This window comes from Carex rostrata, chromosome 33 (assembly GCF_964058835.1).
Source record: "Carex rostrata chromosome 33, lpCarRost1.2, whole genome shotgun sequence".
NCBI lineage: Eukaryota > Viridiplantae > Streptophyta > Magnoliopsida > Poales > Cyperaceae > Carex > Carex rostrata.
In genome coordinates this window covers 1,134,832-1,152,447 of record NC_135950.1, presented here as the reverse complement: position 1 = coordinate 1,152,447, position 17,616 = coordinate 1,134,832, and the positions used below count along the sequence as shown (strand labels likewise).

General features: G+C 35.6%; 2 protein-coding genes and 1 long non-coding RNA gene across 3 annotated transcripts; all 3 read left to right on the top strand.

Moving 5' to 3' along the window:
- The first annotated feature begins 841 nt into the window (after positions 1-841).
- On the top strand, positions 842-1,870 carry LOC144548324 (putative F-box protein At3g25750). The gene has a single exon (XM_078296997.1). It carries the CDS (start codon positions 842-844, stop codon positions 1,868-1,870), a length of 1,029 nt encoding a protein of 342 aa, XP_078153123.1.
- A 12,011-nt stretch (positions 1,871-13,881) lies between these two features.
- On the top strand, positions 13,882-15,361 carry LOC144548265 (uncharacterized). The gene is made up of 3 exons (XR_013509318.1): positions 13,882-14,120; positions 14,583-14,825; positions 15,297-15,361. It is a non-coding gene; the product is annotated as an uncharacterized LOC144548265 (long non-coding RNA).
- Positions 15,362-16,587: 1,226 nt separating this feature from the next.
- LOC144548323 (putative F-box protein At3g25750) lies at positions 16,588-17,616 on the top strand. Its single transcript, XM_078296996.1, has one exon. The coding sequence runs from the start codon at positions 16,588-16,590 to the stop codon at positions 17,614-17,616; it is 1,029 nt and encodes a 342-aa protein (XP_078153122.1).

Here is a 17,616-nt window from a genome sequence, read left to right as displayed (position 1 = left end):
GACAGCAATATACTTTTTTTTTAACCTTAATTATCTCTTTTTCCTTCACCCTCTCATTTCTTGCTTGTCGGACGTCTCAAATTTATCCCAAAATTTCTTCAAGTATTTGTGTTTTGGATCAAGTGAATGATTTTCTGTTAATATTTATATTTCTACATGATATTAATTACATTACAGTGTCAGATTGAGATATAAGTAATAGTTCGTTTGCTTATGGCACTTTTTAGTTGATATTAGAGTAAATTAATTGAGAACTAGAATTTTAAATAAAATGTACATTTCTACAGGATTTACATTAAGAGTGTATATTGAGAGGCAAGTAATAGTTTATCCCAAAATTTCATGAACTATAAGTTTTTTTGTTTTTTTTGGTTTTCTTGGATCAAGTGCATGATTTTGTGTTAATATTTATATTTGTACAGGATATTACAATAGAGTATATATATGATTGACACTTTTTGACTGACAATATATAGGAGCAAGTGAATTGAGAATAAGAATTTAACATAGAAGTTTATATATACGTTTTGTTTTGTTGGTACGTAGTTAAAGTTATTAAAATGCAATGTTAAATAAAGAGTATTGCTAGATTCCACATATAATTTTAGAAAAATAAATAAGTAATTACTAAGAAAAAGAAGAAGCTAATCCGAGATTTACAACCAAAATAGCAGATTCACGTCGCTATCGTTAGTACATTTTTTTTCTTTAGCCATAAAAACAATTAATTCGGCATTATTAATAGCAAACATTATTTTCTTTAGTACCTTTAATACCTTTAAGTAGAGAAAAAAGTAACATAATTTTTGGTAAACCCTTATTTACTTGGAGAGAAGAAATAATGTATGACGAAAGAAATTGGTCCGATCTTCCTGAGGAACTCATCAATCTCGTCTCTAAGAAGCTTTACAAACTCTCTGATTTTGTTAAATTTCGTGTTGTTTGCAAACCATGGTTCTCATCTGCACCTCTCTCTGACCGTCCCCCGCAATTCCCCTGGCTCATCGAAGATGAAAGAGCCAACGGTCCCTTAAAAAAGTCAATTTATGGGTCAAGCTTCTATTCTTTTTTTTCTGGCGAAATTGATACTATAGCAAAAAAACAAGCTTACCATAGAAAAAACACCATGGGAATAGGTCATGGTTGTATTTTTATAAGAGAGCACAACTCTTATTTATTATTCAATCCACTCACCAATGAAGAAATCCGCTTACCTTCCTTGTATTTTTCGTCGCCTTACCTAGTTTGGACCGGTACCAATCCAACTCGCAATCGAAATGTTATTGTTATTGAGCAGAACACTAAAATGGAGAATGGTTCATGGGCATTCTATGATCGAGACAACAATGATTGGATTGTATCAAAGGAAGGACCTATCTATGATTCTGTCTGTTATTTTAAAGGGATGTTATTTTCATCCGATGGAGGTATTTCTACACATGTGTTTGATACTTCCACAAAAAAGAAATTATATAAGATACCACCTCCTGAAGATGAGATACCACCATGTTTGCCCGCTATCTACTTAGTTGAGTCTGCTGGAGAAATTTTGAGAGTGTCTTTAACATTCGAGTGGAATAATTTTGAGAAAACGATCTTTCGAATATACAAACTTGAATTTGATGGAATAAATTGTCCTATTTGTTGGGTCAAGATAAGTAATATTGGAGACCAAATGCTATTCTTGGATTCTACGAATGGATTCTCCATCAGTTCTAAATCTTTTCCAGGACAAAGAGGCAATTGCATCTATTTCCTAGATCCAGAAGACAATATTGCTTATAGATATAACATTGAGGATGGCAAAACAGAAAAATTATGGTGTCCTTTTGTTCTTCCTTCTACTTGGTTTGTTCCTGATCTAGAATAGTGTCTTTCTTCTACCATAAGCCACTGTTGTTTTTTCAATTAAAGGCTTCACGCACTCAGGGTTGCAAAAGCTAATAATGTCTGATGTACTGTATTTTCAAATTACTTTATTCGTTGAAAGTCATTTTCTGAGAATTTTTTTTTATGTTTTTTTTTTAGTTTATCTTAATTAGCAGAGTTTTTTTTTTCTTAAGTTGTATTATTTAAGAAGTCCATATTTTATTGAGTACTGAGCAGGGTAAAAATATCTCATTGTTTTTTATTTTATTAAGAAGTCAATCTGAACTGCTCAACATGTTTTCTATATTTAAATATACTTGAAGACTATTTTTTTTTTACTATACTTTTAGATGGATACAAAATCATTATTTTTTTCAAAGATTATAAAATTCCATAGATAAGTTTATCTGATTGCCAAGCGATCATATTAATCAATAAAAAATAAATATTTATAGAGCTTGTCATTTATGTATCATACAATACAATTTTATAATTTATTTCCGCATTACCTTAAATAATTTTCCGTAAGAAATTGAATCTGCTGATCGATTTGGTATAGAAGCGGATGTAGGTTTAATAAATAGGGTAAATTGATCTTTATTTTTTGTATTTATATATGATTTTTCATATAATTTATAGTAAAATATCACAAATACATAAAATTGATTCTCATTCTTAGCTAGTATGAAAATTATATATGATTGATTCTTCCATTCACGTTTAATCTCCACAGTTTAAAAGTCTGGTTCCACCCCTGATATGGTAGATCTAGATGCTCAACATAATAGGGTCACTTCAACTAAAATAATGCTCAACATAACCAAGGCCGTATCATTGCCATCATGTACGTACAATGGAATGTGGTTTGAAACCATCCTGGATCTGGACATATTGGTGTATTGGAGACGTGGGTCATTTTGTTAACTAAATATTTTCCGTAATTTAATAATGAAAATTTAAACAAAAATTGTAAAATAAATTAACATGATATCCGGACTCATTGGTTATGTCAGCTAATTCAGCTGAGCTGAATAGACCAAAAGTTAATGGAGAACGGGGGCAGGACAAGGGGCCAGAGGGAAGAGGCGTAATAGCAAGGCGTCAGAGGTGGCTCTTACTTGTTGAAGTTAAGAAATGTCTTATGCAGTTTCAAGTATGTATGGATCGTGGAATGGTATGTACTGGCTTGTATATAACCAGTTTTTATTGTTCAGCGTTTTCTATTTTTCTTTTTTTTCGATGCTTTATTGTAGAGCAAAGAAAACAATTAAAAAGATCTTGCAAAATCCAAGACCAATTAATAATCTTGAAATTAAAGAGAGCATTGACTCTTAGAGACCCTTTTTCATCGGACAAAAATATGTTAATTCTTGAGATATTATCTTGAACAAGAGTGTTGACTACGTTGTAATATAATTAACTTGTAAATATATTATGACTTGTATGTGCATTTCTTTATCTGACTATTAGTTGTAATTTAATTAACTAGCTTGTAATTTCAATCGATGCCTTTCTGTGCACAATTATATGTTTTTGAGTCTTTGTTACACAACTGAGGGCAGCTTGGTGGGTCTGTAGCTTTTGTTGTATTATATTTTTTATCTTTTGTAATCATACAATACTGGTACATGTATAGACTAGTATATCATCAATGTGACTTTTCCTGATAAGCCAATACAGTCCATGACTTGTAGCATGGAAACGGATCAAATAGTAATAAAACTACTCATATTTATTTTTATTTTTTACGGATATGATATTAAACAAATACAAATATAGATTAAATATTAACGGAAATAAATCAGATATCCGTTTTATAATTATAGTGAATAACATAATTTTTTTCATAATATATATTAAACTATATGATATATACTTATAATTTGAATACAATAATTAAATTAAAATCATATCCGTACGAATATCTGTATCTAATTTTCGGACACAAATATATAAATCTGATCCGTCTGCAATATAATCCTCTGAGTCCCTCAATTTGTCTCCCATAACTTGCACTTATTTTTAATAATTATGTTATATTCCGAACTTTTGAACAATTTTTAACTAACTATAAACAAAAAAAATTCAACAATCTAAAGATATATTGAAATGCAAATTTGAATTAAAATAAATCGTTCCTAAAATAGAAAACTTCAAAGACTCAAAACCGTAAGTTCAACTGAAATTGAAACTTTTATTTATAAAGAAATGAAATTGTTATAAAAATAAAATTGTCTGACACACAAACGGCCACACAACCCCAGCCTTACCCTCTCCATCTCTCTCCTTTTATTTCTACGACAGATGAAAATATCAAATCCACCTCCCACTTGAACTCCTCTCGTCTACCCACTGGCCAGAAACAGCCCTCTCCATTCTCATTTCAAATCCCGCTCTCTTCGCTATTCCATTGAGCGGAAAATTTATAATTCCCTCCGTTTGCATCAACCCGGATACTTTAAGCCTCAATAAATTGAAGAACCTCTTTTTCATTTCCGAGGAATGTTTAAACCCCCAATATTTACGAAAATATATCCTCTCCAATACCTGATAAGGGAATCTTTTACAATTACTAGATCTGAACCGTACTTTTTAACTTGGCACGAATCTCAAAGCCCAAAAATGGGGCCCCCTACAGTGACCCGAATCCCAAGCCGGTTGAGATTTAATCTCAAACCGTTAAGTAAGTCATCCTCTGCAATAATTGTGCAATACCTGAGAGGATACGGGTTCAATATTTACCATCTGTTCACCTCCAATCTTGCACAAAAAGTGATTTGAAAGATCACAAACTACACAGTGATCTGAAAGACCCAATCTGCTCAAAGGCGCCGCCTAAAATAGAAAGCATAATTATTACTTTTTAGGAAATAACAATCTATTTCGGGACGATGATCGATGGTGGTTTTACTTACATTTTATATTTTCAAGGAAGAAATACTAAATTTCCAAAATTTGTAGGGGTATAGATGAAATTTCCCCTGCTTATATGTTCCCAATTCTTGAGGCCATTTTTATTAATATCTCTAAAACAAATCAAAATTTTAAAAATGCTCCTGCTCCCAATTTTTTTTTTAAAAATGCCCTGACCGCCTGGGCCCAGGGCGGCCCAAAATACCCAGTGAGGCGCCAGGCCCTAGGGCGCCCCATAAGCAAGTGAGGCGCCAGCCCCCAGGGCGCCCCATGGTTTTTTTTTTTATTTTTTAATATAGATCTTAGTATTTTGATTTGAAGAATTTTGTGAAGAAAAACAGATTAATCTGGACCGCACATCTTAATGGGTAATTTGACAACCATAGAATAAGGTAACATAAAATTCATATAGCAACAACCAGTTCAAATAGCAATTATACAAACCGTTACAGTTAAAACATAAAATACTACAACAACATACAATTGGGGTCTAAGCCTTACGAGATGAGGAGCTTGCTCCCTTTTTTTCCTCAGCCCGACGGACGCACGCAGGACACTCCCACGTAGTGAGACGAGCGTCATTCAGCAGATCTGCATGCGGGTCCATGCAATTAGGATGAACAGCTTTGCCACATTTATAACAGAAGAACATATCCACCATATCTCCCTTCAGCTCACATAAGCAGCACTGTCCCCATCCAGGTGGAGGGACCCTGTCCACCCAGCCTTCCATCAGCATTTTTCTAATTGATGGATCAAGAGTGCTCAGAAATTCTTCATTATTTTTGGGTGAAAATAATCTTTCCAAATTCCTCATCGTGTAGGCTTCAGCCGTCCAAAAATTATTAATGAGTGCTCTTTTTGCTTCGCGTTCGGTTTCAGTTTTTCCTCTATTTTTTCCAACTTTGGGTGCCATTATAACTAGGGTTTCAAGTGACAGCAATTGATTAGGAAGGCTAATTATGTGCGTAATTAAATACTAACTGTACAGTAATCAACGACTAATTAGAAAATAATTAGAAAATATTTAAAAAATAATTGACATAAATATTTTAAAAATAATTAAAAGAAATATTTAAAAAATAATTACAAAAAATATTTACAAAATAATTAAAAAAATATTTAAATTACCTGTAGCTGTAGTCGCCCAGAAAATCGCCCGAAATCGCCTTGAGCGCTTTCTCCCTTCTCTCTGCCTTTAAGGTGGGAGGTTGACTGATATTGGAGTGAGAAGAGAGAGAGAAAAAATGAATAAATAGACATCCCTAGTGGACTGCCCGTGGCCCAGGCGGTCAGGACCCTAGCAAACCGCCCCTGTCACAGGCGGTCTGCTAGGAGTGTGGGTCGCAAATAGTGAAGAAATTGTAATTACTTGAATATAATTTTTTAGTTTGAATGTAATTACTTGAAGTATACTGTTAAGCTTTTAATTATATTGTTGAACTTTAATTGTATTGTTGAACTTTAATTGTATTGTTAAACTGTGTTATAATAAAGAAATGTAAAGTGCAAACAACATAATACCAACATGAACATAAAGTAAAAAACCGTAATGTCAACATAATACAGCAGTCCCATAGTCAAAATACTACAGTCAGAAATATATCACAATAAACAAAAACTCTACAATGATCATCTTCGTCTCCTTCCGGATAGAGACAACCTAGGAGCCGCTATGCCCTTGCCATGCCTGTGCGGCTGCACGCGCCTCTGCGGACTCACATCTCGTAATACATCCTCTCCCAAATCCTCCTCATCGTCTCCCATATCCTCATCCTCGTCCCCCGTATACATGTGCTGCGTACCTGTCATGGCTGCCCATGGATCAAATCCAACAGCTGACTCTGCATTGGCGGGCTGTGTACGCAGCTCCCATTGATCTTGCTCCCAACTTGCAGGATACGTGGAAGGAGGCGGTGCGCCAAATAATGCAGAGACAAAGCCATCTGCAGTCTGAGATGAACTCCCACCAGCCTCAAAGTCATGCTCCATCTCCACTCCATATCGTGGTCTGTGGGAGCCATACGCCTCTGCATCTGTATCTGCCGGGTCCAGCTCATTTATGCTAAATATGGGATCGGCATTCCAACGAGGTGCTCCATCCTAGATTAAAATAATGTTAGTTTTGCTACATACAAAGAACTCTGCAACAAATAATGGTATAATTGGCGACTGACCGTGCCAAGCTCTACTGCAACTCCGTATTTATTTTTATAAGCATCCCATCCTTGGGTATTCAACACCCAGTCGTGGAACGCCCAACCTGAGTCATCACCTGCATAATTGGAAGTTAACTGAGTTAGAACGAACAATTCAACGAAAATAAGAATATTGTGTGTGTCGTACTTTTAATATTAACTTGTAATTACCTACAGGAGCTTGCGGCATCTCATCGCCGTAGACAGGGACTCGTTGATAATCTGGATTTCGCGGTGCAGACTTTATCTCCCGCCAATTGATGTTCTCCCCAGCATCGCGCAGCATGCCAACGAGGCGGCTGTTACGTTACGAAATTTTTACAATTAAATTCAAATGAATTAAAAGCAATAATCAAGTTAATTGTGCTAACAAAATGGAAGTTAAAACCTTAATTTAGGTTCCTCTAATTAAGTAAGTTAAGTGTGAATCGAAACCACGTCGAAATTTCGAGAATTTGAGACTTTACAGGCTCACTGCGTCAGCACTGGTGGTGACTGCGGGTGACTGACCCGCACTGACTTCTGTTTTCCTTAAATTGCTTTTGAAATTTCTGTGAGTGCGGGTGAGGCCACCCGCACTGCGGGTGGGTGCGGCCGCACTCATGATTTTCTGTGTTGAACTGAAATTGGCTAAGTATTGAGTGCGGGTGAGGCCACCCGCACTGCGCGTCAGTGCGTCCGCATTACGCTCGGACTTTTTCTGAAATTCTGCCAAAAATCTACTAAGTTCTGAGTGCGGGTGAAGTGACCCGCACTGCGGGTGATTTCTGTGTTAAAATTCATTCCAAAAATCTACTAAGTTCTGACTGCGAGTGAAGCCACCCGCACTGCGGGTGATTTCCGTGTTAAAATTCATTCCAAAAATCTACTAAGTTCTGACTGCGGGTTATTTCCGTGTTAAAATTCATTCCAAAAATCTACTAAGTTCTGACTGCGGGTGAAGCCACCCGCACTGTGGGTGATTTCTGTGTTAAAATTCATGCTGGAAACTGACTAAGTGCTGAGTGCGGGTGAAGTGACCCGCACTGCGGGTGGAGGACCCGCACCGACACCGATTTTTGCACTGGAAAGTGCTGGAAGGACCTACAAACTGCCGAGTGCGTCCGCACTGAAATCCAGTGCGGGTGAGTGATCCGCACTGGGTGATTCCAAGGGCATATTTGCATAATTCCTGCTCTCTCTCTCTCTCCCACTTCATTCCTTTATCATTTTAAGTGAAATTTCTGCCAAGAGAGAAGAAAAAGAGCGAGAGAGTTTCCCGTCTAGCTCAAACCCCCGATTGTTACGAGAAATCGAAACTGGAACCGAGTAAGCGCCCGTGAATCTCTCCCAACTCCCTGATTCGGTATTCTTTTCTCTCCTTTTCTCTTTCTAAACCTCGAATTTTCTCGATTTCTCATATTTTTGTTTTAAACTCGAGATTTGTGTTCGAATTGCTCGAGGACTAGTTCCTCTACACTCCTTGTTTGTTTATTTATCAATCTTTTTCCCGATTTCTTCCGATTTGTGAATTCTGATTTCTAGGGTTTCGTGCCAAAACTGAAAGTTGACATAATTGTGATTTGATTTGTTTAACCCAACCAATTAGACTTGTAATCGGTAGGGTTGCTTCCTGATCTTGAATTTTTAGAACGTTTAACGGTTAATTTGAGGTTTTGACCAAATTAGGGTTTAACCAATTGGTAAATTGAATTGATCCGAGAACCAAAGTAGTGAAACGGTGATTGATTGTTACCAAAGTGAAATGGTATATGGCTAGAGGGCCTAGATGCAATTGTGCACCGTTATATGAGATTTTTAATAAGAAAGAAGGAACCGAAAAGAATTGAATTAGGACTGTATGAACCATTGGTAAACTAAAGTAAACGTATAGACCACTGAACCCGAATTAAACCAAGTATACGTATAATATAGGTGTAGGCTCGGTCGAGCAAGAATTAGCGAGGCAATTCGAGACGCCTGATCCGTAACTAAGTGGTACGCTCGTCATAATAAGGTGCAGGATTCTTGGACTTGTTTGATACTTTATTTTCAGGAATTAAACTGTGTTTTCTTTTTGTCATGTTGAATATCATTGATTGCATTATTGAATTGTGTAAAGCATTTGCATAGCTAAAATCAAATTAAACTCGAATTGATGTGACTTGAGTGATTTGCATGCTGGTATGGTTGTAGGTTGTGTCGATCTATTATGATCTGATTTGATTGAAAGTCACCACGATTTGATTGAATATGTTTGTGAATGGATTTACGAAGTTAAGCACTTGGATCCAATGAATTTGCCAAGTCGGGCTGTATGCTGGCTTGGATTCCCAGGATCCTAAATGGCCTTAGGTGAACGACCCTCGATATTCCCAGTACCGGTTGGGACGAGGGAGGGTGATTATGTTATGAGATGTGTGTTTGGAAATCGTGGGTGACTAGTGTGTAACGTCTATGGCTCGGTGGCATTCTCCTACGTGTTAATGCATTTGGAAGGTCAATTGAATATTACGACTATTGGAATGATTCCAAAGAGGATTTTATTTATATGATTCGAACCAGACCTTAATAAACTGTTAAGCCAAGCGATTGCAGATGGGTGTCAGATAAAGGGTCCAGCGGTTGGCCATCTGTAGGTGTCAGTAACCCTACAGATGTGGGTTTGATAATGGTTCAGCTCGAAAGAACATCTGTAATTGCTACAAGCCCTATTGAATTGAGTTAAGCCAAAATATATGTTGTGTTTGAAATTCATCTTGGAAATTCCGTAAACTGTGTTTCAGGTTGATCAAATTGTTGTCGAGCATTGGCATTCTGTTATTTATGTTTGTATATATCTGTTTGAACTGTTATTGTTTGGGTTTCATTTTTGAATATAGAGTCTGATTGCAAGTCCAATAATCTGAACTGTGGCAAATTTCGCACTGAGAATTTATTCTCACCCCCACCCTCCCAGTTATTTTACAGGTACTGGTGCGACTGATTCCGGAGAGGCACGCGAGTAGTAGGCCATAGTAGCTTACCATCTCATGACCCTAGATATATTTTGAGTGTATAGTTTTAGGGTAGGCCTCATGGTTGGTATCCGGATGAGATACTTATGTTATATTATATTCTGACCAGACTGTGTACTCTGATTTGTGTATATATAAACTTAGTTTATATTATTATCTGTTGAATTGTTGAGTAAAATTTGAATACCCTTGTAAGTATACACGGCGTTGTATGCTTACGGCGGGGGACTGTCGCATCCCGTGGCCGCGGGGTGTGACAACGGCCTTCAAAACTGCCTGTCTCCACTATTGGTGCAGTGTGCTCGAGCATCTGGCATCCTATATATCTCCAAGCATCCTTCGCCATGCACGCCAAGCTGTGTCCAACTCCTCTCATAGCGGTAAGCATGACATCATCCTTCGCCATGCCTCACCGTAAGCATGACATCATCCTGTATTTATTATCAATTTGTCATACTCAAATCGTGCCATTTTTTTAGTAACTCAACAGAATGTCATTTTTTTTAAGTATAAAAATCACGTACCTCAAGAGATGCCAATGAGACGCGGTGCTTAACATGATGGGTCCATAGAAGAGGACTAAATGTGTCAGGATCATGCACACCATCTGGAAAATCGGCCTGAGATGACGGATCCGCTCCAGTCGGATCCTCAAAACCCCTGCCAGTCGTATCATCATACGACGATGGGCCCTCTCCAGTCGGATCCACCGAGGACGTGCCAGCTCCACTCGGATCTACCGAGGACGTGCCAGCTCCACTCGGATCCACAGCATCTGCACCCTCTCCAGGCTCAGCTCGTACTCCCCACCGTCTAACTCTAGGCATACTACATTTGCCAAAAAATATTAATCAAAACATACAATTTATATAAATTTTTTTTAATAAGAATTGAATGTATATAATCCCAAAATAAATGCATGTAAATAAATTGCATGTATATGATTTTCAATAAATCTAAAAAAAGTAAACCCATAATTGTAAGTAAATTGCATGTATATGCATTTTTTTTATTTACAAAAATTAATTTTGTTGAAAATAAATAAACTTTACAAAAAAAAAAACATATACAATTCTGGATTTACTTTTTGGGTGTATATACAATTTGTTTAAAAAATTAATTTTGCATGTACATGCATTTTTTTTGTAAACAAATAAACTTTACAAAAAAACAAAATTAATTTTTAAACAAAAAAATGCATATGCATGCAATTTACATACAATTCTGGATTTACTTTTTGTAGATTTATTGAAAATCATATACATGCAAACATACAATTTATATAATTTTTTTAATAAGAATTGCATGTTTTTAAACAAATATTGATATACTTCAAAATAATTAGTTTTACTTCAAATCTTTTGTATTCAATTAGAGGTTCTGCAAAAATCAAAAGCAATATAATAATACTTGACTTGGCTCTGGTCAATAAAGCTTGGCTGACAATGACATATTGTTTTAACTTGAGATTAAAAAGCGAGCTTAAGTTCATAATACAGTTATTCAATTTTATGCATATTAATTAATTCAATGTTTGAATTTGATCCACGTTACTAAATATAACAAAATGACTAATAGAAAATATTCGATATAATTAGTTCAAAATTAATTTTGGTAGCAGACAATTTTAAAATTCAGTTATGTTCATGCATGTGAAACCTTACTGCTTGTCGTATAGATATGCGGATTTTAAAATTAACTGTTGTTGGATCCCAAATAATTTGAGATCTAAGGAATTAACTAATACTAATTTCTTGAAAATTTGACGAGAATAATACCATAAAATTCATGAAAGTTTACTATATTAATTTCTTGAAAGTCTCTAATAATAGATAGTGGTGTATCATGAAATAAAATTCATGATAAAATTTACATAATAAATCATGAATTTTAATATAAGGAAACTCAAAAGGAGCGAATCTATATGAATTTTTGAATTTTACATAATAAAGAAATTGAGATGTAATTTTAAATGAATTCTTTCAATTTATATGAATTTTACATAATAAATCATGGATTGTCCACTATATATTAGTTTTATGAAATTCCAACCTACACTTCAATCATAATATAATAGCATAAAAATAAAAGTCTATGGGTCCAATCGGACTATAGCATTTGAATCAGATCAAACTTGCCAGAATGAAAGAGGTTTTTTTTTTTTTCCTAACTAGCAATTATTTTTAATAATTCTGTTAAATTCCGAACTTTTATATGATTTTTAACTATCTAGGAAACAATTTTTTTGACAAATTGATTTTTTTTTTATCTAAAGATAAATTAAGATGTAAATTTGAATTAAAACAACTCTCTTCTGAGACTAAAAACTTTAAAGACTCGCAACCATAAGTTCAATTGGAATTGAAACGTTTATTTATAAAGAAATGAAATTGTTAAAGAATAATATTATCTGACACACAAACGGCCACACAACCCCAGCCTTACCCTCTCCATCTCTCTCTTTCTATTTCTACGACAGATGAAAATATCAAATCCACCTCTCACTTGAACTCTCGACTACCCACTGATCAGCGGACCCCACCTAAATGAAGGAACCGCCCTCTCCATTCTCATTTCAAATCCCGCTCTCCTTTCCTTCTCTTCGTTAGATAAATTTACCATCTGTCCACCTCGGATTCCCAGTGACCAGCCCAAAGACATAAAAAATTAAAATCAGTTGTTTTTCTACTTCCAAAATCCCACGCAACGCAAGAACCTAAAAACCTCATTGCATACCATCTCCTATTCTCTTCTCTCCGATTCATTCTTGCTCAATAAACACCTATCCATTTGCACGCACATGGCGTTCGGCTTTCTCCGTCGCTTGTTCATACAATGCTTTCTCCGTTTGATACGGTTCGGCTTTCTCCGTCGCTTCAAGGTTTTCTCCATCGCTTCTTGAAACCGAACCTGGAGACGTCGATTGTAAGTTTTAATGGAACCGCTGACGAGCGTTATTACACTTGGCAGAAGGCGCTGGCCCGTCACATGTATGGCCAATTTTCAATGGCCGCAGTGCAAGGTAACGTACCCAACGGGGATCGCTGCCAGCTGGTGTCTGGGCTTCTGGCAAATTCGGTTAATGGGCCCCGCGGGGTGTTCATCGGCGTCTATGACGGCCATCGTGGAGACGCGTGCTCTCAGTTCGTCCTTGAGCATTTCTTTCACAATTTCAAGGGTGAGTAGCTAGCTAGCTTTTCAAGTAAAATTTGGTTCTGTTCTGCTTTAATTACAGTTTACTCCTCTGTTGGAAACTTGGAATCTTGTATTTAATTTGTCCAATTTAATTTGTTGTAACAAAATTCTTGGCAGCCATGTACGGTTCTTGGAATATCATTATCGATCATCTAATCTGTTTTCTTTAATGTTAAGTTGTCAGGTAATTAGCAAAAACACTTTCCCAAGAACTCCACATCTGATTTAATTTGTTCTACTTCTACTTAGTGAGACCTCAGTTACGTTCATTTTGACTTCTTGTGTTTCTTGAACAAACAAGTTGCCCATGTTGAAAAGATTGATTGGTTATTTTATCTTTGATCTGCTGTGCAATGGTGAATAATTAAACATGTGATAGAATTTAATTTTTATTTTGACAGTATACATCCTTAAAATATGACTTTGAACTCTGTTCTGTTTCTGTTTCTGTTTCTGTTTCTTTCTGGCAGCTTTAACACTTTTCTCAAAGGAAATGGAAAAAGAATAGTACAAAAAAACCTTGATCTTTCAATTTGCTAACATGCATGGGCTAATTTATCATTTCTTTTTAACTGCAGATGCTATTGCAAATCACTCTGACGATGGCGTGAATCAAACAGTAATTAAGGAGGCGTATCAGAAAACCGAGGAAACATTCCTGGATCATGTGAGATGTAATTGGCACCAAGAACCATGTCTGGCGGCAATGGGGTCGTGTTGTTTGGTTGGGGTCGTGCACAATAATGTTCTCTATGTTGCGAATGCTGGTGACTCTCGTGCAGTTCTGGCGAGATGGCCGACTGGGGGTAATATCGAGGTGATTCCGCTGTCAGTTGATCACAGTACTAGAGATAGAGAAAGAAGGAAGGAGGTTCATCTGGAGCATCCTCCCCATACTAGACTCTTCAAACGTGACAATGGATCTTTATGTCTCAGAGGGTTACTAAAGGTAATTAGTTTCTATATTTATATTCATTGAATTTTTTTTTTAGTTTCTCTTTTTCTAGTGTTAATTTTCTGTGACCAGTGACTGATGTGTAACTAAGTCAGTACTGACAGCCCGTTTCTCTTGACAGGCAATCAATTGTTCAGTACCAGTGATTCGCATAGCTTGTATTTGTACAGGATCCAACTAGTAGGTTACTGGACTGGTTTGTTTTGCACAATTGTGGTACTTGAATTGTGATTGTGGTTTAAAGTGGCACTGTTGATGGTTGTCAAACTATCTTCTATTTCAACATGACTGCGCTTTGTTTTGCACTCTTCCTAAAAAAGGCAAAAGCCTGTAATAAAAATTGTTACTCTTACCACTTTAGTCTAAACCCCAATTAAGCATGTTTTTACAAAAATACAGGCCAGCATCAACCATGATTTTATAAAAGTTCTCGTTTATCATTAAAAAAAAATTCAGGTGACTAGGGCAATTGGAGATGTGTATCTGAAACATAATGAATTCAACAAGGCGCCGCTACCTGATAAGTACAGACAATCCGACCTGATTGTCCAGCCTTTTTTGAAGGCTGAACCAACGATTGAAACATACCCACTTGGTCCTAACGACAGATTTGTCATTTTTGCCTCACACGGGTTCTGGGATCACATAAGCAATGAAGATGCTGCTAATATTGTGAATGACCTCTGGAACAATCGCAATGTAAGTGCCAGCAGTCCTTACTTCCTCGCTCTTAATTTTTTTTTTTTTTAATTTATTGTTTTTGGTTTTCTGTACTTTCGGGGTATATACCAGTAGAGAAAAGAACTACTTTTAATATATATGACTTGAGATTGGTAAGAAATGTTAAGCTTTAATGGGCTTTATAAGTTTATATACTAGAGTTAGAATTGAGTTGTCTATCCTGGTATGTTATGTATTGTGTTGGAATTTTCGTATTGCACCGGTAAAATTCTGGTCCAGTTATACTTATCACTGCTTGCCGCCATCTGGATATGAACCGAGCTAGGTTTCCAACTACAGCCTGCTTAATTTCATGAAAAGCGAAGTAATTATTTTATTTATTCTTTCAGATTATCAAAGTCCAATTTAAGCAAAGTAATTATTTTAATTATTTAACCATATTTAGCTCATTTATCACCTAACCTATTGATGAATATTTATTTTATAAAGTCTGCAGCTAAGAGGCTACTGTGTAGGGTGTTGGAACACAAATTACAGACACAATACGGAGAAACGAGGCATGTTGAACTTGTTCAGCTTTATGATACGGCACTCTATGTTGATGACACCAGTGTCGTCATTCTTTTCTTGGACAAGTTGCAGGAAAGCCGCATCATCAGTTAGAACCCAACCTGAGATGAATGAAGGCTAAATTCTGGAAATATATCCAATTTTGGAATTGAAATAAAGGCAGATTGAACAATTGTCAATAATTTCTTTCTTTAAACTTTAGCTTTAGATTTTTCTTTTAGCTCCTCAGTAAATATATCCAATTAATTTTGGAATTGCTAATGTAGAGACGTCAGTTGAATTGTTGAAATATATATAGTATATGCTCAAGTTTTATCCTTCATGCAATCGATTTTTCCTTGTTTATTTCAACAGTTCTCATTTGGTGACCAGGTAAGGGTTCGTAATGACAGCAATATACCCTTTTTTTTTTACCTTAATTATCTCTTTCTCCTTCACCCTTTCATTTCTTGCTTGTCAGACGTCTCAAATTTATCACAAAATTTCTTCAAGTATTTGTGTTTTGGATTAAGTGAATGATTTTCTGTTAATATTTATATTTCTACATGATATTAATTACATTACAGTGTCAGATTGAGATATAAGTGATAGTTCGTTTGCTTATGGCACTTTTTAGTTGATATTAGAGTAAATTAATTAAGAACTAGAATTTAAAATAAAATGTACATTTCTACAGGATTGACATTAAGAGTGTAATATTGAGAGGCAAGTAATAGTTTATCCCAAAATTTCATGAACTACAAGTTTTTTTTTTCTTGGATCAAGTGCATGATTTTGTGTTATTATTTATATTTGTACAGGATATTACAATAGGGTATATATATGATTGACACTTTTTGACTGACAATATATAGGAGCAAGTGAATTGAGAATAAGAATTTAAAATAGAAGTTTATATATGCGTTTTGTTTTGTTGGTACGTAGTTAAAGTTATTAAAATGCAATGTTAAATAAAGAGTATTGTTAGATTTCACATATAATTTTAGAACAAAAAATAAACAATTACTAAGAAAAATAAGCAGCTAATCCGAGATTTCCAACAAAAATAGCAGATTCACGTCGCTATCTTTAGTACATTTTTTTTCTTTAGCCATAAAAATAATTAATCCGGTATTATTAATAGCAAACATTATTTTCTTTAGTACCTTTAAGTGGAGAAAAAAGTAATAGAATTTTTGGTAAACCATTATTTACTTGGAGAGAAGAAATAATGTGTGACGAAAGAAATTGGTCCGATCTTCCTCAGGAACTCATCAATCTCGTCTCTAAGAAGTTTTACAAACTCTCTGATTTTGTTAAATTTCGTGTCGTTTGCAAACCATGGTTCTCATCTGCACCTCTCTCTGACCGTCCCCCGCAATTCCCCTGGCTCATCGAAGATGAAAGGGCCAATGGTCCCATACAAAAATCACTTCATAGGTCAAGTTTCTATTCTCTTTTTTCTGGCGAAATTGGTACTATATTCAGAAAACAAGCTTACCATAGAAAAAACATCATGGGAATAGGTCATGGTTGTATTTTTATAAGAGAGCACAACTCTTATTTACTATTCAATCCACTCACCAATGAAGAAATCCGCTTACCTTCCTCGTATTTTTTGTGGCCTTACCTAGTTTGGACCGGTACCAATCCAACTCGCAATCGAAATGTTATTGTTATTGATCAAAACATTAAAATGGAGAATGGTTCATGGGCATTCTATGATCGAGACAACAATGATTGGATTGTATCAAAGGAAGGACCTATCTATGATTCTGTCTGTTATTTTAAAGGGATGTTATTTTCATCCGATGGAGGTATTTCTACACATGTGTTTGATGCTTCCACAAAAAAGGAATTACATAAGATACCACCTCCTGAAGATGAGATACCACCATGTTTGCCCACTATCTACTTAGTTGAGTCCGCTGGAGAAATTTTGAGAGTGTCTTTATCATTTGAGTGGAATGATTTTGAGAAAACGATCTTTCGAATATACAAACTTGAATTTGATGGAATAAATTGTCCTATTTGTTGGGTCAAGATAAGTAATATTGGAGACCAAATGCTATTCTTGGATGACACAAATGGATTCTCCATCAGTTCTAAATCTTTTTCAGGACAAAGAGGCAATTGCATTTATTTCCTAGATCCAGAAGACAATATTCCTTATAGATATAACATTGAGGATGGCAAAACAGAAAAGTTATGGTGTCCTTTCATGCTTCCTTCTACTTGGTTTGTTCCTGATCTAGAATAG